The sequence below is a fragment of the Chelonia mydas genome, chromosome 27 (genome assembly GCF_015237465.2).
Source record: "Chelonia mydas isolate rCheMyd1 chromosome 27, rCheMyd1.pri.v2, whole genome shotgun sequence".
Classification (NCBI taxonomy): domain Eukaryota; kingdom Metazoa; phylum Chordata; order Testudines; family Cheloniidae; genus Chelonia; species Chelonia mydas.
The window spans coordinates 6,635,075-6,658,424 of record NC_057860.1 but is presented as its reverse complement, the minus strand read 5'-3'; the positions used below and the strand labels follow the sequence as shown (position 1 = coordinate 6,658,424).

The 23,350-nt window shown below is 38.4% G+C and overlaps 1 protein-coding gene across 7 annotated transcripts in view; it reads right to left on the bottom strand.

Moving 5' to 3' along the window:
- Positions 1-23,350, bottom strand: part of TANC2 (tetratricopeptide repeat, ankyrin repeat and coiled-coil containing 2) — a 675,729-nt gene that overhangs the window by 324,801 nt on the left and 327,578 nt on the right. For 5 of the 7 annotated variants that reach the window (XM_037886783.2, XM_037886784.2, XM_037886786.2 and 2 more), the window contains 2 exons: positions 22,612-22,683; positions 11,500-11,679 (listed from right to left, as the gene is read on the bottom strand). In XM_037886783.2, coding sequence (XP_037742711.1) covers positions 11,500-11,679; positions 22,612-22,683 — 252 coding nt within the window. Of the gene's footprint in view, positions 1-11,499; positions 11,680-22,090; positions 22,195-22,611; positions 22,684-23,350 lie in introns of those variants that run through there. The other 2 variants (XM_037886787.2, XM_043537035.1) reach the window with 2 other exon arrangements.

Genomic DNA, 23,350 nt, shown 5'->3' with positions numbered 1-23,350 from the left:
CTCGTTTCCCCTATCTCTTCTTTCTTATTTTGTATCCCTGACCGGGAGAGAGGGTGAGGCAAAGCCTCCATGCTTCCAAGATGAGAAGAAAATAAAACCATAAGGAGAACGCTAGATGAAGTTTATATAAACTGGGGCAGTGTTTCAGCACTCTGCCTTTTTTTCCCCAGCTGGTGGCACAACAGGACCTTCTGTCCTTTCATCCTCTGCCGTAATATGGGAAAAGAGAAAGATATGGGCCATATGTCCTTGAAGTCAGGAAATGTAAAAACTAGATGTTATGGATTCAAACTGACTACAGCAGAAAAAGAACAAAAGGATAAAACAAAGTTGAAACTCCAGAGAAATGCAACGAAGTAGCAGAAAGGGAGGCTTCTTTAACTTAATCTTAACCCCTAGCTTCACAGCAGGATGAAAAGTGGTCAACAGCTTTAATAAGCTGTCAAAATACAGGTTCATCTTGACAGCAGATGACAGAACGAGGAGTAATGGTCTCAAGTTGCAGTGGGGGAGGTTTAGGAAAAACTTTTTCACTAGGAGGGTGGTGAAGCACTGGAATGCGTTACCTAGGGAGGTGGTGGAATCTCCTTCCTTAGAGGTTTTTAAGGTCAGGCTTGACAAAGCCCTGGCTGGGATGGTTTAGTTGGGGATTGGTCCTGCTTTGAGCAGAGGGTTGAACTAGATGACCTCCTGAGGTCCCTTCCAACCCTGATATTCTATGATTCTATGATATTTAAATAAGTCCCCACATAGGTTCTTGGAAAAATATTGATGAATTTGCAGGTCACGCCTACAGCACCTAAACAGTCCATTTCAGAAAGGGAGGCCTTTGGAGAAAGTATGTGAAGATTTGGAAGTCTGTAAAAGCTTGGAGATTGGAGGTCCAAGAACTGTGGTAAAGTCATCAAAGGATTAACCATTATACTTGTTCAGCTTGCAGCTCCTCTGCATTGACAGGCATGGGTAACCCACTAAATGTCATTCACGAAAGGAATGGGGAATTGTACTTAATCCACAAATAAGAAAATCTCAGTAAGTGCAGGCCTTAAACTTGATTAAGTTCTGAGCCATAATAAGACTGTGACGTCTTAAATGTCATTGGGGTTCCAAGCATGCTATTCGGATCTGCATGGCAGGATTGGCAAGGCCAGTCACAGACAACCAGACTGATCTACACTTGTCCTTCATGAAGTCCCACAGAACTGTGTGGATCAGGGGAACTCTGAAGGGTCCATGAGAAGTTTCTCCAGAGGATAGCATGAACATGCCTGTGGATCTGGGTAACTACTGCAGTCTCTGCACACATCAGGCATATGGAGCCCACCACCTCTGCACATTGGGGAATCACTGACACATATGACAAGAATGGAAAGTACCTGGCAAAATCAAAAAGGCAGAAACGATTTAAAAAGCTTTTCTTAAATAAAAGTAAAAATGCATGCGGGCGTTCAAAAAAAAACCCTTGGCCTTACTGTGGTATTTTTCAGAGGAACATTGTACTTAATCTTTAGGATTTTTCATATTCTAAGCTCTTTGGGGCAGGGACCTTGCCTTCATACCTGTCAGCAGAGTGTCTCGCGCTATATAAATAATTACTAATTCATTATGAACACGTTACCAGATCATTTAGGGTAGTAATGAGCATATCATTTATTTTAAAAAAAGGAAAACATTGATAACTAGAAACAAATTATAATAAAGCATTAAAACAGACTAAGCTAATATGAAACTGGATACGATTCTAAGTCTGTTTTTTATATTTTCTAGGACATTTCTTGGCTCTAAAATCAATAACTAATATTTTAAAATAACCTTATTTTTACTATCAGAGGGGTAGCCATGTTAGTCTGGATCTGTAAAAGCGGCAAAGTGTCCTGTGGCACCTTACAGACTAACAGACATAGTGGAGCATAAGCTTTTGTGGGTGAATACCCACTTCGTCGGATGCATGTAGTGGAAATTTCCAGAGGCAGGTATAAATATGCAAGCAAGAATCAGGCTAGGGATAACAAGGTTAATTCAATCAGGGAGGATGAGGCCCTCTTCTAGCAGTTGAAATGTGAATACCAAGGGAGGAGAAACTGCTTTTGTAGTTGGCTAGCCATTCATAGCCTTTGTTTAATCCTGAGATGATGGTGTCAAATTTGCAAATGAACTGAAGCTCAGCAGTTTCTCTTTGAAGTCTGGTCCTGAAGTTTTTTTGCTGCAGGATGGCTACCTTTAGATCTGCTATTGTGAGTCCAGGGAGGTTGAAGTGTTATTTTTATTATGTCACTCTTCTGAAGAAAAACATATCTGCATTCTTAGACTTTTCATTATAGAAAAGGAAACCCCACAGAACCACAGCATAAAGTAAAAATAGTTCTAAGCATCCCAGCAGATTCTGGGGTTTTGGACTACAGTGCAGAATATTTTAAAAAATAAAACAGTATTTCCAGGAGGAATGGGAAACAATTTCTGTTAGGTAAAGCCTGAGCTTCACATAATCTGTTTTCCAGAAGAACACATATGACAGTTAACTCTTCTTAACATGAGGCAGCTTGATTCTTCCAAAAGGTTGAATTTGTCAGTGCTCCAATGCTTTCTTTTTCAGAAAGAATTATATCTTTCGTTTCCTGCTTCTTCGTTGCTAAGCTGAAAGTTGCTTTTCAGAGCCCAAAATATTTCACATATTTAATGCGAACTTTTGGTCCAGTCCTATAGTCTTTATTCATGCAGAATTCACATTAAAGACAGTAGGATAATAAAGACTACACTCCTTTCCATCCATTAAAATCTTGCCATTGCTTGTCGGTCTCTTCAACTACCCTTCTCCCCTTCAACTCAATACTCACTGATTGAGATGCTTACAACCATGGTGTTTACCTCCTCACCTCAAAACTGACTACTAGAATCAATGGTTATCAGTGTCAACACTCTCTGCTCCACAGAAACTGCTCTTGCCAAAGTCTTGAATGACCTCTTCCTGGCTAAATCTCAGAACCATGCTTCTTTATGGGTGTAACTTTCACATTGAACGTAGTCACCAAGCCATCTCCCTCACCACACTCAAATCCCCTTGCGAAAGTCACTTCTGCCACAAAAGCTAAGAGCTGTGAACCAGAGGATACGTTTGGGGAGCGAGAAAGGGAGAAGGAGCCTCAAGCTATATTTCTGGGGATCTTATCATCCTAGTCCATTTCTCTCTCCATACTTGTTTGATGACCACTTGAAATGGAAATATGTTCCCAAACTAAATTTTCTTTATGAAGTGTCCAACGTAACTTTATGATTTTAGGGTTTCTCATAAGTGGCTGGCCCTGGTGATATTTTCTGCAAGAGGAACAAAAAACATGGAGGCATTTGTTCTGAGGAAACCCTCCTCCCCACAGCATGTCCCCCCCCCCCCCCAAAAAAAAAATTAGATGGATTTAATAATTGGGAATGGAACGGTGGACAGCAGGTCAAATTTTGCCAAAAGTGTTCTTTTACAAATATATTTTGGTTAATGAGAAAACCCATGAACTCAAACTACTTCCAAGATATCTGCTTCCTTAACTTACCTCACTAGCCCATATATTCCTGTACACAAGTCATTAGCAAAAGCTTATTACTTGGTTAAGACCATTTTATAGAAGTCCATGAACCAAATTCTGCTCTTGGTTACACTAGTGAAAATATGAAGTTACTCTGAATGTATGTCAGTGTAACTGACAAGAGAATTTGGACCTATATGTGTTATAATATCCTCACAGCATACTATAAGTATGAATTAAAGATTTGGGATGGCCTGAACTCAGAATTTTCATGTTTTAATTACTGTTGCCCTTTCTATACTTTCAATTAAGAAATCAAATACAAATCAACTTTTCTAATGAAGGTCATTCTTTTGCCTGTAACGTCATAGGATGATCTAAATATGATCTACACCTACATCATGGTCTCAAACTGTGGTTCAAGCACTTAACTCCGTTACTCTGAGTTCAAAATCTACTCCACACTAAGTGGCAATTCCCTGGAAGCTTTCTATGCCTCTTGGCAGCTACGTAGCCAGAAAAAAAAATGTATGTGAAGCCAGGTACAAGCCAGATTTCTTCATACATTGTAAGTGAAGAGATGCCTATTAAAATATATATTTTGGTAATTAAAAACAAATCTTTGCATCTGGGGTTTACAGCTTGTATATCAATTTTCAGGTTGTTTCATTTTCAAAGCGCAGAGATAGTAAACACTGGAAACCAGGATTTTCAGTGGAAATTCTATCACAACTTTAGCTAGTTCAATATTAATAGAATCATAGAAGATTAGGGTTGGAAGAGACCTCAGGAGATCATCTAGTCCAACCCCCTGCTCAAAGCAGGACCAACCCCAACTGATTCTCATCAATATTACTGATTCTCATCTATTAGAGATCAGAAAACAGCATACATACAGCTGAAGAATCATATATACCAAGTATTATCACCTATAACATTAAGGGAAAGGTAGTAATTCATTTAATTCAAACTTTTCCTTATTTCAGCAGACATGTCAGATCACAAAAATGCTTAAATTCACAACCTTCTGTTGGCCTATACGATTTACAAAGCAACTACTATGCCAAACTGTACATGATTCAGGACTTTGCTTTTAAAAGAAAATGGAAATATGTGAAAAACTCCTTTAAAACTTTTATCAAGGCCCTATAAAAAGAGCTTGGGAATCATATGCTAACTCCTGTTTGCAACCTAAAAAGCGTATTTGTCTTTATAATCTCATTCTCCAAAGATGACTAGAAAGACTAATAATTCCATTACCATCACTCCTTGACACATTCAAAATGCTCATTTGGGAGTATTCTATATTCATTCTCCTGAAAACAACGCAGGTAGATTAGCTTTCAGGTACAGAATTACAAGGCTTCCTTATTATAATTATATACCTCTTTGTAATATCATTTTTCTTAACTTGAGGCCACTTGTAATCTGATTCTCAGTTCTAATGTGGATCATAATAAACTCCCTATTTATCACATGGATGATGTTATATATAACATGTAAAATACAGGTCTCCTAAGAGTAGCCTTAAATAAAGTAAAAACATTGAAAATAATAATAATTAGCTACGAAAAATGAACATTTGGTACCTTTTGAATTTTTTTTTGGGGGGGGAACAGAATTATATACAACATAACCTTATAAACTTTACATTTGATCATGTGAGGTGCTGAGCACTCTTCACTCCTTTCAGTGGAAGTGGAGGGCAATCAATGCGGATCAGAAATTGACTCAAGTTTTCTTTATAATATATCAGATATTACTTCTAATAAATTCTAAAGCCATTCATGTGTGGTGGCTCAGTAATTCCTAACTCACAGCAAGAATTGAAAGAGATCAGTGAATTCCCGCACTGTGTAGTTACCGATTTATGAGTACTTTCCGATAAATAAAATATTAAGTTTGAAACTAACAGTGGCATAGTATCAATACTTAGACACTGAAAATACTGTAGCCATTATAGTATTTGTCTTTCACAAGATATTTGTCAATATGGTGGTAAGTTCTAGTGTTTAGTACAAAGTCCACTATAGGAATTTGTCCTTTCCTTTCCCCTGTGACAAAATCTGGATTTAATGCAAATCTTAAAAGAGTGTTTTGGGGAACACTACCAAGAAAAGCTTTGAATAAGCTACAGTGTCTGTTTTTAAAAGGCTTAATTTTTTACTGTATACTTCTGAAAATGACCTAGTGCAAAGCAAGCTTCATCATTATCTAAAGAAAAATGTTACTGACTGTAACCTTCTTATTTCAGCTAATGACCCTGGATTTGGCTGCCCAAAATCTCAAATTTAGATAAAACTGAAGTTTATCTATATATTGAGAAATTGTCTTGGTAACCAGAGGATACTCACCCTAAGAAGCAGGGATAAATGTTTGGGAGAACAATTATATTTATCTATCAAGGTATTACAATGTGCTTTACTAAAAGACTAAGTGAATATACTCAGATTAGCAAATAGACAGACTAAGAACTACATGGAGTCTACCAAAAAGACATCATATGCTCCTCCTCATATCCTTCTTATAAATTCAAAACCCTCTGGGTGAAATCCATCCCCAAGTATGGAGATCCTGTGCCGAATCCCACTTGCATTTTCCATGGGGGAGGGTGGCAGGCAGTGCAGCCACTAAGGGGCAACTTCACAGTTTTGTTACAGAGGGAGGAGACTTTTAGCTGACCTCAATTAAATCACTGTAGGAGGGACTACTGCATACATCTTATTTAAAGGACTTGGAAAGGCAGTCTCCAATTACTTCAGCCCGTAGGCAAGAACAGAGGCCATGCACCCTAAAGGCCTGTTGTGATTTGTGATGGTGAATTCTGTCCTCCCATCTCCATGGAGCTGTACACAAACACCAGTGAATTATTCCTGCTTTGTGAACAGTGGAACCTGTTTCACCCAGAGTGAATTGATCAACCTTGCAGCACACTCTGAGGTTAACAGCCTTGGGCTACGTCTAGATTAGAAAAATAGATGTTGTTTAAAAATGTTAACTAACACATATTAACTAACCTCTTTTTTAAAAACACTAATGTAGATCAGATTTAATTCACATAAAAAGGTGTCAACTGGTCAACCTTTGACTTCCCTGTGGTTGATCATGACCAGCTAGCATGTTTTAAAAACATTAAAGTGTGCATGACGTGGGTGAGAGCAGGGCTGGGTGGGGTGTGTGGAGTGGGTGACTGGGGTTAACGAGTGGGAGAGTGCAAGAGAATTCTAGGAGGGGGGCCAGGTGGGTAAGCAGGTATGTGGTGAAGGCAGGGAAATGTTGGGAAGCCATAAATGTACATGGTATCTGGGAGAGAAGAGGGCCACGTGCGGGGAGTTCCTGGGATGGTGGAACCAGAGTAGTAGACTGGCCATGGGGAGTTCATTCTCACTCTGCCAAGGCATTAATGCCTGAAAGGTTCCTTGTGGCACTGCTGTCTCAGCTCCCCTGTGCATCAAGGCAGTGCCCTGGAGGAAGCTGAGGTGAGGAGCAGGAGTCCACACACATAAAACAGATACATCAACACTTGGGGATTGATCTCCTCTCCCGCATTCCCACGCCCAGAGCCCCTTTTGCATACCACGTCTCCCTAACACAATCCCCCTTCCCTACACACAGTTCTCCTCAGCCCATGTCTATCTACCTCCCCACTAGCCATCCCCAGTTCCCCCAACACCAGCAAGCACCACTGGGGGGAGCAGGGAAGTGGCTGTGTGAGAAGGGTATGGTGGTGAGCAGGGTATGTGAGGGGGTTAGGACAGAGAGAGCACCCTCAGTTTGGCCCTTAATTTGCTCTCTGTTTTGGGACCACCATCTTACACTCCTTGAATTCATTCCACCACAGAAAATACTGCTGGGTGGTAAAAAGAGGGTTATTACCCGAGGGTGTGGGAGGTTTGCTAGGGACAAAGTTCTTTAACATGGCAGATAAATCTCTCCTCCCATTTTCCTTTTGTTTATTCTTCAAAGCAGAGAGGTAGGGAAGCTCAGAGAACAGATCAGACAACAATGACCAAGTATCAGTGCACAAGAACAAAGAGCTAAGGGAGAAGCATAGGAGTATATGCCCATCTAGAATTCCAAGAACTATAAAGCACCAGAAGAGCAACACCACTGAGTGAGAGAAAAAAAGTCAGAAAAGAATGCCGTGATCCATGATGTATGCTTTCAGGGTAACTTGATTCGTTATAATAAGGGTATCTTTAAAATGCATCGGGCATTGAAAGTATATGATGGAGTGTTAAAATCAAAAGAAAGTGATCTGTTAACAATAAACTGCAAAAGCATGGAATTCCATAGCCCAAATTTCGGATAATTAGATATTGAAATCTAATTCTTGTTGCTCTCTTATTTTATTATTTTACTCATTACATGCTTTTCTACTTTCAACTAGACCAGCACTATTATTACTACTAAAGGTAATTTATGTAGGGCTGCAAATTTACACAGAGATTTCAGAGTAAGACATATTACCTGTCCCAAAAAAGCTTATTATACAGGCATACAGATTGATTTGAAAATTGAAAGACACAGCTTATTCATCTGTACCCACCCAATATTCTAACTTACTGTCTCTGTGCTGCCATAAATGAGACCTAGTTTAACCCCAGTTTATCTCTGCTTGTGTCAGTAATGTTGAAAATACTATGGAGGTGTTGCTTGCAGTCCCATGAAGAACCTCTTAAAAGCAACATGAATGGGCTGTAATAAGACATCTAACCCCTCCAGTCCACCTTAAGTTTGGCATCTCTAAGTTGGTCTGTAACTCTGCATCTGTCTTGTTTCAAAATGGTCATATGAAGAGGAAACTATTATTCAAGATTGCCAAAATTATTTGGGATATAAAGGAGAAAGCATATTTTATACTGATGATGTGAGATTTTGAGTCCTTTTCAATATTTTAATTGTTCAATGACCTAAAAACCTTGAACCCTATTTAAAACAGTTAATATGGAGGCTCTTACTGAATCCTCTAGCTTTAAGGTGAATAATTGATTGAAGGAAGAGAAATTCAGGCCAACCTAAGTCAAGAGAAGTTTTGTCACTGACATTAATGCAGCCATGATTTCATCCAAAGGAGACACTTTCCCTTTGTAGAGCTTCTGGTCCAAGTATCTTTGTCAAGATTTGACATGTGAAATAGGAAAAAGCCACATTTTCTAAAAAGAAATCTAAAAATATTTTTTCCAGCTCTAAATTGGCAAATACTACAAACATTTTCTCTGAAGCATTCATTTTAAAACTTAAGTTAAACGAAACTTATTTCTTCAAACTTATAAGTGCCTAGTAAAAATGTTCTGTCCTCAATTTCAAAGCAATGAGTAAACAGCAAAAAAGCCTTTTTGCATGGAAATATGATGTATTACTCAGAAATGAATTTTAAACTAGTATTTCAGAGGAAAATCTCACCTTCCCTGCTTCTGATTGGGAGAATTCACAAACTTCTAACAAAATCAAAGATGTAGCTATGTATAGCTAATATTAGAAACTAAATGGAAATCTAGCAAAGGACTGGCCAGATGCAACATGACCATCACACCAATACCATCATTTGGGGGATCACATGCATCCATTCCGTATGAAAACCATTTAAAAATTATCTCTGAGCTATTCATTTATAACAGCAATAATGTCTTCATTGTAGGGCATTCCATGGAGATTAATGATCTCCTGGGACTAATGGCCTATATGTGGATCATTAGTCCGAGGAAGAGCATTTCCTTTATTGTAATAATTTAAATATTCACCAGCAACAACAAAAATCATTATTTTAAGCAATTATTTGTTTTCAGTCTTGTGCAAGAAATGATGTACCTATTGTTAACAAAAGAGGCACTTCCATTCTTAGACATGTAAAGTTACTGAAAGAAACACAGCATGTTAGAAACAACTCTCCAGCCCTTCCATATGGTAAAACATTTTGTAGGGGAAGTCCAAAAAATATGTAATTCTCACAACACATTTTTTATATTTTGTAGGAGTTTTCTAACAATTGTTAACTAAAGAAATACAATCACATGGAAAAATATTTTGTTTTTATTCTCAGCCCTACTCCACAGGTTTGTTTGTGTTAGTTGATCTGTACTGTCAATCACTGATGCAGAAAGGAAAGTTACGTTACTCATCTGTAGATGGAGTTCTCAAAGTATGTTGCCTGGGAAGACCCAGACTCACTCAACCTAGTTCCCTGCTTCTTTGGAGTCCTCATTTGATATTCTCAATTGTTGCAAAAGAACTAAGGGCAGTGGGGAGATGGTCCCTTATAAAACTTCACACTAAATGTTTTGATTCATGGAGCCCTGATGACACATATGCAACTCTGCAAAGGCAATATACCTGTTACTGGAGCACTGAGAGTAAGTAAACTTTCTTTTTTCTTGCATGTGTCTATCATTGTGGCAGCAAGGATTTTTAAAGAATCCTGTAGTATAATGGAAAAATGGGGGGCTGGAACCTAAACTGAAGAATGGGATGAGTTCTAATTTGCTTCATTTTTCTGTTGACCGCAAGGGGCAGAGCTATCAGTGGGAAAGCACACAAAGCCTAACTTAAAAGAAGCAGTCTCCAGTTTTGCACTCACAATTAATTAAGCATACTTGCTGTGTCACAACACAAAGATACCTATCCACCATGAAGATAATGGAGCACTGAATGCTGCTTACCAGAGCTTACAACTAAACTGAACCCACAGTTCCAAGGGATCAAGTCAATACTGATATTACAGAAACATACACTACATCTACCATTGCATTATTATTAATTTTTATTTATATTACAATAGTGCTTAAAGACCCCAACCAGGATTAGAATGTCATTGTAATAGACATTATGCAACCATATAGTAAGAGTCAATCTTTTCCCTGTAGAATTTACAATCTAAATAGACAAGATAAAAGTTGGAAGATTTCATAGATTCCAAAGCCGGAAAGGGTCATTGTGATCATCTAGCCACACATAGGCCATTGAATTCCCCTAAAATAATTCCTAGACCAGATCTTTTAGAAAACACCTACTCTTGATTTAAAAAGTGTCTCCACAACCCTTGGTAAGTTGTTCCAATGGATAATTATTCTAATTGTTAAACATTTATACCTCACTTCCAATTTGAATTTGTCTAGCTTCAACTTCCAGCCATTGGACCATGTTCTCTGTGAGACTGACAAGTCCATTAGTAAATATTTGTTCTCCATGTAGGTACTTATAGACCAGTGTTCTTCAATTAGCAGCCTACAAGCCAGATCCGGCCTAAAAGGGCCTGCTGTTTGGCCTGCCAGGCATCAGTGGCTCCATCCTGCTCCCTTCCTGCTACTCTGCCCCAGGCTCCCGATGGCTTCAGCGCTTCCCCTGCTAATCCCAGCTGCAGTGTCCCTATGATGACCAGCCTCTGAGCGCCTAGTGTAGGAGTTGAGTCCTTAGGTGCTTTTCAAACTCCCATTAGGTGCCTATCTGCATCTTTAAGCACCTAAATACCTTTACAAATCTGGTCCACAGAAACCAAATAAATTACTTAAAATAAACTTATTTAAAAACATACATGAAAAGTCACTATGTGCTGCAACAAATAATGTAGAGTTTGCTGAAGTCTCTGTCTCTCAGCATGCAAAAATTTAACATAATGCTATTTAAACTGCTGAAATGTCTCCATCAGTTGGCCTGACTTGAGCAAACTGATTCATGAGGAGACTGGAATTACAGTATATTCTGGTACTACTTAGAACATCCCTGCAAAACTAAAATGTGTGAAAACCAGATGATTATTTAAAGACTAGACAGATCACGCTGTTAAATTGAGATCCAACCCATTTTCCTACAGTAATTTAATATTGTAAACATGGGTGTATATTCCAATTACAAAATATTGTGACTCCAGCAGGCCATGTAGTTAACTAATGAAGATTTGTGCAAAGAAACTTGTTTGGTGAGTTTTACCTAAAATTTTGCACTGACCGATTTTAAAAGCCCCACTGAACTTATTTAAAGTCCTTACCAGTTAATTTCTTCACAGGTTGGAGCCGAACACTGATAGACTGATGTGTGAGTAAGGGGGAGGATGGAAGAGAGCGAGACATGCCCTCCATAATCCGAATGTGCTGCATACCTTCGGTCACTGGGAGTGGTGGAATAGCGTAGTCTGGTTCAAAAGCACAGTCGTTCTCTGTGGAGGTGCCTGACAGGAACGTAAAAATAAAACAGAACAGTTTGTAATAAAAGGCAGCCTACTGTTTTTATCATTTCCTAGACTCAGGAATTTGCTGGCTTAGGCTGGCTAGACGCTTTAATATTTCCATACTATTTCTCAAAAAATCACACAAACTTTTTAGTATTGGACTGCTCCTTCTCATGCTCATCTTACAAAATATTTATGCTTCCCATGAAGAAATTACATTTATACAATAGCGAACAGGTGAATGTCTGATACAGAGTAATGAACAACATAACTAGTTAGATTTTAAGTTTTATCATTTTGCTTTGTTAAGCATTCTGGAGTGATCAGTTTTCATGTAATTACTACCCTGGGCGAATAATTGATTTTTTTCAGCCAACAAACCAAAAAATCAGAACAAATCTTCATGTTGGTTCCGAAAATTTTTGGAATTTGTCAGCAAATTGGAAAAGTCCACTCAGCTTCAAAAAAGTGTGTGTGTGCGTGTGTACGCATGTCCCTCTTATTACCTTTAGCCCAGTGGTTAGTAGGCCACTTGCCTTGGAGATGGGAGGGTTTGAGTCCCCACTGTGGAGCAAGGACTTGAACTCAGATATATCTCCTGTCAGGTTAGCATCCTAATCACCAGGTTTACAGGCTATCCAGGGGTTGGTTGCTCTCAGTGTCTCCTTTTGAAGCTGTTCCACATTGCACAAATATTTAAATACTCATTGGAGCAGGGACTTGAATTCAGGTCTCCCTTCTACCAAAGAAGTACCCTTACCACCAAGCTATAGGTTATTCCGCAGTCAATCTTTCCTGTTGAAGCGGTTCGACTTTCTATAAATACTTAAATATTAACCGGGCAAAAGAGCAAGAGAGTGTGTGAGAATGACTCTTTGGCCTGGGAGACAGAAGATATAGACTCGGCTCTGCTCTCTGCCTGGATTACACAGTGCATCAATATTTACCTTCTTCATTTTGCCTGCTTCTTCACTTTGTAATATGATTTATTTATTAATTTGAATTTTTAATACTCTGCAATAAAAGAGCACCACCTAGTGCTCTTGCTAATCTTTCAAAAATACACTAATAAATGATGATGAACAGGTTTGTGCTCACTAGTATCAGTTTTTGTACTCTGTCATGCTAGCTATAAATGTATATTGTATTCTATTTTTCAATTTCATTGCTGCTTTAAATAATTAAATACTTACATTATTTTATTTAAAATAAATATATTTATAAATGTATAAAAGACATTTACATTCCTAAATACAAATATTCCTAAAATGAAAATAAAAAAATTTGTTTGACATAGTTTAGAGTTTGGTTTTGTTTATAGAAGGATATTTGTCAACAGATATACAGAAATTCTTACATTATATGATATAAAATAGATCTGTTTTAAAATAAAGTGTAAGGAGTCTGTTCATAAAGGTTTTCAAATGTATTGTTTCTTATGACTTACAATCCCAAATAGATTTCCTCCAACCCCATCCAAAAGATTCCTGTCTGGTGCACACATCCAAAATTCTGGAATCTCAGACTAGTCAGAAATCTTTAGGCTCTAAAAACTACAGAATTAACAGACCTTAATGTGTATTTCATGCAATTCTATGGGACCACACAGAAACAGATCCCTTAGATTTCTATTTGTCCAGTGATGCTATCTATTGCTCTTTTCACTTCTCCCCTCTCATTTATTAGAATGAGAGAGGAGCTGCGGAAGATGGAGTCTGTTACCTTATTATTTCTTTAACGTTCTTGTAGAACAGGAAATCTGAGCTAAATTGCTGGCTTACAGATGAGAAGTCATTCTTTACAAGGTTACCTGCTAATGGACAGACTAGATTTACTCAGAGCAGATACTGGGTCAGAGTCTCAACTGGTATAAATCAGCAGAGTGGAGCTATGCAAATTTACACCATCTGAGAATTTGGCTCATGTTTCTCTGATTCTTAAACACTTTATGTAGATAGAGAGCTTTACATTTTCTGCAGTCTTATCACTACGCAATAAAGAGTCTTTGGGCTAAGTAAAATACCTTTACCGAATTGAATTGTTGGCTTTGTTTGAACTCAGGTGATAATTTTAGAATCTAATTGAAGCTCCCCAAGGAACAGTACAGTCAAACGGTTCATTTTATTTGTCCTTGTTCTTTTTTCAAGTTCAAAGTCTATTCTGTATCTCACTGCCACTCATTTCTGCAATTGCTCTGGAACCCCCTTCTACCCAAAGCCCAAACAAACAAAAAAACAAACAAAAGAAAAGGAAATTAATAAAAGCTTTAAAAGAAGCTCACAACTCTACCTCAAGGAGAGGCTTAACCCTAAAAAGGGAGAAGTGTGAGAGAAGTCCACTGAAGCTCTCTGCGGACTTTGCTATTGATTTTCTGTGGAAGGTTCTCAGATATGATGGCATGGGGCGACAGTATCCCAGTTACTGCAATATAAGCAAACTGAAGACTGATGGGAATTATTATTATTTTAATGTAGAGAGCATTTGGAGGCAGAATTAATTTCTCCCTGCAATGTATGGAATGAGCAGATCTTTGCTTGTGATCAAAGTTATTTGATGCTCCTTCTCCAGTTACTAATTTTACCAGAATTTTTAAGCAAATATTCTGAATATTCAGTACATTGGGACAAATTGCAAACAATTGTACAGAGACATTTGAATTATAGTACAGATATGTATATTTGCCATACTGTATGCAGAGAGCAAAAAAAAATTTGGACACTGAGTAAGTAATATGGAAAATTATGATTTATTCATTAAGCCTCCCTTAGTTTTGCTAACTGATGGTCAAGTTCTTAGTTAAATAGAAGAGGGAAAATTAGAAATGATGCATGAGATTGTCACCCCTTTCTTGTCCCTTTATGCCTGTTACAAGTGCTGGAGAGGTACAAAGGGTCTTGAGAAGCCCTGAATCCAGCTGGGGGAAAATTTCCCCATGTATAGGAACTGAGGAAAATTACTGCAGGACTCCCTCACAAACCCTAGCACAGGGAGTATGCTTGGGGCAGGAGGAGCATAGTACCAGCCCAGAACACTGCAGAGATTCTGAGAAGCACAGCCACCCATAGGGCAGCCTGCTGTGACTTCGACTGGGGCTGTTAAAATTACACCACTGGCTACTCTGGCTTCCAGAGCAGCCCAGAATTGGGAAGGCATGAAGGTGACTTTGCTAGAATCATAGAAGATCAGGGTTGGAAGGGAACTGAAGCCACCTTAGCTCTTGTTCGTCTTGGGCTATGAGTTCTGTGCTACTCCTCTTAATTATTAGTATTTGGGGCCACAAAAAGAAATTTGTCAAAATCTGTGCTAGCCTCTGCTACACAAAAGTTCCAAAAGGAATGATCTGCATCAATCTTTAATTTTATAGCGATAAACTGCCACATAGTAAATGCCACATTCTCTCTCTCCCAAGTAATGACGACATCTGAGAACTGTTCCTAAGCCAACTGTTTGGAAGCACGTGCTCAGAGGACCAGGATGGTACTTTGGGGCTTCGTATCGTTCAGTTTCTTAAGTTACTGGCTTGGAAAGGAAGCTCAACTTGCCTGGGTGAAAATTAAATATTTGACAAAAAGTACCGTTCACTGAGTTGCTGTTCTTTTACAAAAGAGTGGGGTTTCAAACGTGTAATTTAGGGCATAATTTGGATCATTATCTTCACATTTTTAACTAGTTTCTTGAGGTCAGTTTTGTGATCAGGAACGGATTAACTGATTTGTTAAAAATAAAAACTGATCCAGATTTTCACACATCACTTGCAACAAATCAGTTCTAATATTTGAAAAGAATTACTTAAGGACCTTCCGTTTCCAGAGGCATCTCGCTAATACACTGGAGTACTGTGGAGTTCTGGGATAACTTGCCTCCATATTTACAACTGTTATCCTTTATATTTTACTGCAAATATACATGAATTGATACCTAATGCATAAACTATACTTACTGAGCAGAGAATTATGAGAGGTGCATCTAAATTTCTCCCAGATCATCTCATTTCTTTGATTTTGCAAAAGATCAGATAGATTATAGCCATGGGCTCTGATCACCTTTGTTCCTGTGTTATAATTTTCCTCTCTGAAAGTAATTATTTGATTTCCATTGGATAGTTTTGTGTGACTTTCAGTAGTTTGTGTGAATAAATGTAGGTTTATAAAAACTAATTCACAGAGGATGGATAACAGAGCTGAATTGTCACATGTGGATAAAACAGAAAAGATAAATGCGTTCAATACATTATAATTCAGAAGAGACAACAGCCTGAGTTTATTGTAGCTGTCCAAAAAAGGCTATATCAACAGTGTAAAACAGTCAAGGGAATACATTATTCATTCACATAGCAGGAAACAGATTTAAATAATGCTGAAGTTCTCAGACAACGCCTTATCAGAAAACTGATAAAAAGTTACACATTTTACAGCTAAAATATATGGACCCATAACCAATCTCAAAGTCATGGAATACTTCACAACATAGCTGTATCCTTCTACAGTGAAAAATAAAACAAAAATTAACTATTATTGCATATGTATGCTCAAGTACAGTACTGGATGCCTTCATGTAGGACTCTTAACATTCATCTGACAATTGATGAGCATTCATTACAATCCACGTTATTTTACTTTGCCCATGTATTGAAGATATAATCCTTAACTGATTTTTTTTTTTTTGCTTTTAAGATTTTAATAACCTCAAGGTCATTACACTGCAGTTTCTTTGATATGCAAATTTCCAATTAATTCAGAATGGTTAACAATTTTTGCCATGATTGCTAAAAATACCTTCAGCTGGATGCTTTGGTCTGCTCTTTTCACGTCATACTGTTAAATGTTAAGCACATGCCTAAATGCTTTGCTGGACTGGGGCCAGAGTGCTCAGCAGTTTGCAGGATGATGCCCCTGAGGGGCGCTATGCACAGGTTTAAAATTCCCTGAAAACACAGGTTCAAATTCCAGCATTCTGAGACAGCTTTAGTAAGCACCACACACTTTACCGCATGTGGTTCTTTGGAAGAGATGTGTAAGGCTTGCATGCTCTGCATTTGCTCCATTATAGTATAGGTCTGCAAAAGAATTTGTGGCCATAATATCTGGTACTTGTCTAAAGCTGAGGGGAAACTGAGAGTCCAGTGTATTTCTATATAAAATGAACAATAAATAAAGCAATAATGTGAACAAATAGCCATACAAATTGACAGCACCTGCCATCTAAATTCTCAAAATGCTTTGCAAACTTTAATGTACTAACCCTCATAAAATCCTTGTCAGGGGACGTTATCTTCATTTTACAGATACAGAAGTTGGGGCACAAAAAATTAATTGACTTACTTAAAGTCACACAGAGCAAGTAATTGGCAGAGCTGGAAAGAGAATCCAGAATCACTGGATTTCAGTCTCTTGCTCAAAACACTGGACCATTCTCTCTCTCTTTATCTGTCTCTCTCTCTCTCTTTTTTAATCATTAATAAAACTTAAATTAAAAATGTTTTATTTATGGATTACCTACCAGATTTTAATTTTAACAAAAAAAATTATTCTGAATTCAGTAAAAGCAAAGGAATATCTTTGGGATGGGAAAAAGGGAGAAATCAAAATTCTCATTTTTTCACAACTGCAAAATTCAAAAGGATTTGAACAGATTATTCTGAAATTTGCTTCAGTCAAACAGAATATCTTTCTACTGATTTATAAATCACTGAAACAAAGGATTTACAGTGACTGACCCACAACGTTAGCAGTATTGCTACAACATATACGTACACAAGACATTTCCTATACAGTGCATATACTAAATATTAAATTGTCTTCTGGATTATTTCAATATGACAAAATGTCATAGACTTAATAGATAAACTTTTTTGTGATATTCCAATTGTGTTTTGATTTATGTTGCAAGAGTCTGATCGTCTCACTTAAATTCTATGCATAACAAAATCTCTAAGCCCCTGTGGTACAGTATGTATAACATGTTAGCATATGGAATAAACACAGGTTACAGTTAATAATAATCACATGAAGCTTAAACACCCTTCATTTTTCCCCATGCACAAGTCAGACTGTCTCCTCTCCTGGACAGCTCTGAACCAATCTATTTTCATCTTCAGAACTCAATGCCAACATGATGACGCTTCTCCTGTCTGTACTAGCCCACATATTTGGCCTGCAGCCATATCTTAGGTTGTGCTCATGCAAGCTAAAAGTTAGGGTAAGTGGTATTTTGTTACTTTTTTCCTTTGTTTTCTTTCCCTTTCCTGTTAACTGTGACTATTCCAAGGGACACACTCATTCAGAGCTCATTTCAAGTGTATACAGAGAGAAAAAAAATCCCAATTTTTGAATGTTTACATACAGAAACTGAACTGGTGCTGGCTCCATGCTGTGTTTTTCAGCTACCATTAGGCTGAGTCAGAAGGTGGGTTACATGGGGATAGGAACCTAGGGAAAGAGAGGAGGGGCATGAGTCTTGGAGGGTATAAATGGGTGGCATGGTATAAGAAGAGGGATGTGGAGCAGTAGCATGCCTCCAGTATTGCCAACTCTCAGAATTTTTTCGTTAGTGATGGGGTTTCCGACAGGGCTGGAGCTTGTCTTGTGATGACATGAGAGCTCCAGCCCTGTCAAGAAGTTCAACCCTGCAGGATGCAGGTAGATTCTCTCCCCCTCTGCTCACTGTTTTCAAGGGAGGGGAGGGTGAAAGAGGAATCAAAGTGCCCACCAGCTCAGTAGGTCTCTGCTCTTTCCTCCTCTCCAATAAGCAATGGAAATCGCGCCTCGCTCTTCCCCTCTATGCAACAACCAGTATGGGAATAGGCGAGAGGGATAAGGGCACCACTGCAGCCCCCCGAGACAAGGTTGGGGTGGAGTGAAGAGCCCCAGGAGTAATAGAAGGACTAGAGGTGAGGTTGGGAGAGCAGAACTGATGGAAAGATTAGGATGGTGGGCAGATGAGAGGCTGAGGGCAGCACTGATATGGGGGATAAAGATTGGAACTGGCACTGATATGGGGGCAGACTGCAGCACTCGTGTGGGGACAGAACAGATGTGGGGGCTGTGGGAGAGGCAGAATTGATGAGATAGGCAGATGTGGTATTAACATTGATGTGGGAACTGTATCATGGTCAGGTCATGGGTGGCCAGAGTCTACAGTCCTGAGACAGGAGTCCAGAGTCAGCTGGGTCAGGATACCAGGAAGTCAGAAGCAAGAGGCAAACTGGAGATCAGAATCATGCCAGGAACTAGAGTCAAGCTGGGTCAGAGGCAGGAGACAAACTGGAGATCAGAACTACGAGTCAGATGCCAGGAAATCAAGCTGCATAAGCATGAGCAGTAGCACAAGTAGGGTGACCAGATAGCAACTATGAAAAAACGGGACAGGGGGTGGGGGCTAATAGGCACCTATATAAGAAAAAGTCCCAAAAAACAGGACTGTCCCTATAAAAATGGGACATCTGGTCACCCTAAGCATGAGGCACACATTCCATAACAGGGTGAGGCCCATTTGTTCACACAGCTTCCTGTTCCTACTGCAGGCTTAAGTAGGAACTGTGCCTTGACTTCATGGGTCACAGACCAGCTGGAGGGTTGGAGTGTGGCCATTCCCATCAACTCTGTGGACCTGGGCTCGAGACCAGCGAGTCATGACAAACTAGGATGACACGACTGCTTTGGGTGTTCAGGGTCTCAGCTCCTGCCTGGGGTTTAAATCCACCTTTTCAATAAATGTGAAAGAGTGGGCAACACTCATTGTCACCACACACATTGGGAATTGTCGGAAGAGCTCAAAAATCAAGAGTCAGACCAAAAACACAATGTAATATTTCTTAAAAAATAAATCTCATTCTTTTGGAGCCATATTTCACTTTTATTGGGGATCTGATTCATGATTTTTGATCTCCTGAGGCTGGCAATTCTATATGTCTCAATTGTTCCTCATTTCAAAGAACATCACTTCTTTTAGTCTCAAAGTTATCTTAGTTTCCACAGAAATTTGGTGTCCCCTTCATATGTGTGGTTTCAAAATTATTTACTTCAGAAACAGAATCATGAAACTGCAGCTAGATAAGTAAGAGCCATTTACACTAATGGCATCTTAAGTTTACAACATAAATAATTTGTGTGCGTCTTTCATTTTGGGTCTTTGTCACACACTGAATTGCACTATGGGCCTCAGCAGGCTGAAAAATATTAAAAGGTGGAATGAAGAGATACTACCTGGATTTGAAATGAGGGAACCTCTTATAGAGGCAGCTCATGAGAGGAAGGAGAATAGAGAGGCTGGGTCCCATAGAGGAGGGGTGTGAAAGTGAGGCGAGAAACATTGTAATCATGAAAGTGAAGTGAGGAAGGAAGGGATTCCAGTTTATAAACGAGGTTTGTCTCCTCCAGCCACAACCTTTGAGTGGTTTCAGGTGAATGGAGGAGAGACAGGGAATAAGCCCTTAAATAATTGGATATTTTTAAAATTTTCATCTAATTTCTGATCCATTCATGGGACTTCATGTGCTTCCTCTGATGGTTAGAATTACACAACAATCAGCGTGCAGAGTTCAGGAAATAAAGGCCTACTTTTCAAAACGTGCTCACATTTTTGCACACACGCCATACTTGTGTGCAGCAAACAATGAGCATACAAAACAGGGTTTTCCATCAATACAATTGTTTTATAAATAACAAATAGATATCTAATGACTCAATATAGGTTTGTGAAAGACCATATACGTTTACATAGATACATGATTAACATAGTTCAACAGGAAATGATTAACAATAATTTTAAAAATTAACGTATTAAAGTATGTATAAATGGTACCAAATAAGAAACAGGTCAGTCACTTTAATCATCGGGTTAACAAGATGCTATTTGGACAAAACTGGCCTTCTCCAGAACTCCTAAATGAAAGTTTATGAATAATGTATCTGTCCATGTGTTGGAGGGAAAGAAAGAGATAAAACCAAAATTTTATCTTGTTTAACTTGACCATTTCAATTACTAAACCATTTCTACATACATATTTTTATATATGCTGTCATCTACCTTTATATGAGTCCCCCTTTTTTTTCCCCCTTGCCATTTTATTATAGACAGGGCTCGCAGCACTGCCTACTATTAAAATTGTATAATTATATGATCTTGTTTTCAATAGCTTATAACTTTGCCAAACTTTAACCATCTGGGCTTAAATCTTCTATGCTAAGGGTCTGCCTCAGGCTGAAGTTTAGTGGAAAACTTCAGCCCAAAGAGTTCATTTGTTTCCAAGAATGAGGCTGGTAAAAAATACATTGTTTTGCTCACGTAAATTCAAGCACCTTAGTTCTGGCATGTCCTTATGTTTGAGTGCTTGACTTTGCAACCTTAATAATGACCTTTTAATATGATTTTGTGTGTGTTATATAATGTTCTTCATCAAGTACACACTAGCAAACAACATACCTGCAGCCCACAGATTAGCATTTTTCCCACAGCATGAAAAGATCTTTTCCAGTGAATCACAGGTACGTCTAGCAAGTATTCAGCAATGTGCTTTGGAAGAATATAGTACCTCAGACCATCAAAGTACCTGATTGTTATGTCCAATCAGAACACTCTGAAATCTGCACTTCAGCTAAACCTATGTATATGTATGTCTGTATATATTTTAAATCTAAGCCAATTAAACTACATCAGAGAGCACAATCAGAGAAAATGGGCTAGATACTCCTTTTACAATTAATATTACCAATAATAGCTTTTGTATAATAAATAGAGAGTGGACTGAAAAGAACAGGTTATCATTTATTATTATTAATCTTTTATTCCCTAACAAAACTCCAGGAAAGGAACCTGGTTCTGAATGCAATGTGGCTGTCGGAGTGTGTAGACGCATTAGAATTCATTGTTTCTTTCTAATCTAGCCTCAATTCTTATTATTTAAGATATAAAATTCCAAATTAAAAAAACTATTACAGACAACAAACCTCTATCAACAGTTGCCATTTCACACGGTTCAATAGTTTTAGTTCCAAATACCCATACCCCTAAATTTGTCTGCAGACTTCAATCACTCAGAATACTTTTGCCAATACAATATTCTGCTGGCAACACTGGAACACAGCCAAAGAACAGAACTATTGCTCTGAAGTCAACATCACTTCAATAAACTATTCGGACTCTACAGCAACAACAGATTTGGGGAAGAAAAAGGAAAGTGAAACAGAATTACTCTTGGAATCACAAAGTGAATGAGCAAACATACCACCTATGAGAAGCATGTTTCTATCGAATGCCGCCTTAGTAGGCTGGTGAGCTGCATTTAAGGCTCCAAACACCAGGACTTTCACAGCCCCAGAGAATGACCTAAAACATTATTTAACAGATCCAAATTCTCTTTTCTACTCTTACTCTATTGCTGCTCTCCATAAATACAACATGGACCTCCCACCTCAGTATTGGAGGATGGAGAAACTTGCCAGAAGGAAATGGTGTTCTGCTGCTGCATTGCAGTGAAGGACAGGGTTTCCAGAGCCCACACTAGATGCTACTACCCAGGCACTCCTCTCCAGAAGTGGGTGCAGAAGATAGGTGCCTGCTGAGTACCTCTGCCACTGCTCTGTGGAATAGTAGGAAGAACACCTTCACCCCCAGCCCCCAAGAAGATCCCCAGTCCACAGCCTGAGGAACTGAGGATGTGACGCCCAGATATGTAAATTAATAGATACTACAGTATTTGTTTGAAAGGGTCCCACTAGAATATTGTGCACCATACATGATTCCAGCTTCATTTCAACTCTTAAAATTGATCATTTTGTACCTTTCTGATGGTTATTAAATTTGTGTATATCTAAATTACAATAAAAGCTACAATAAACCAGAAGAGCTGGATATCTTATCAAAACAGAAAAACTGCACAAAGTGCTAACGTAAGAGAAGTAAGCTCTTGAAGGAAAATGATACGAACATTACCTTGCCCAGATCGGCTCTGGCGGGATTCTACACTTGCCTGTCTTCGGTCTGGTGGTTCCTCGCTCCCTCCATCTGCATGAGAAGCAAAACAGCATAAGTATATCAACATAGCAGATAGGTCAGGTAGATGCAACTTTTCCTCAAATACCATCACTTATCTTCTAGGAACAGCAGAAAAGCAGGTCAATCTTGTTGTGTGAGTGACAGAATTAAAAAGGAGGAAAAAACAATTGACTATATCTTGTATGGTATTTTTTTTATTTCTGTATTGCCCACTACAGTCACAATGCATGAGGTCCTTGCAGATGCTTAGACTAAAAAAAAAATAGATCTGTGTTTAATTTTCTTCTGCTGATCCCAGCCTTCTTAATAAAATCAGAATCATACTTGTGCTTTTTCCATGAGTCAATTAATTCCTTTGTCTTGAACAGTTTTGTAAAAATACAAAATTTTTAACGTATGTGAAACAAGTCCACAGTCAGCAGTAAATTGGAATACTGTGTTAAATATTGCTTTCCTTTGAAAATAACTGTTTAAACAAACTAGCAAAAAAAAATGTTTCTTGTTATTGCCTCCTGAAACTGTATAGTAAAGCTGCAGCAGTAAACAGTAACAAGTAAATCTTGCCAGACAGATGCTGAAAGGAACATGTAAATATTTTACAATTAATTACATGCCACTCTTCATTGATCAACTGACCAGTTTAGTAACAATAGATGAGCAGCTCAATAGAGATGTT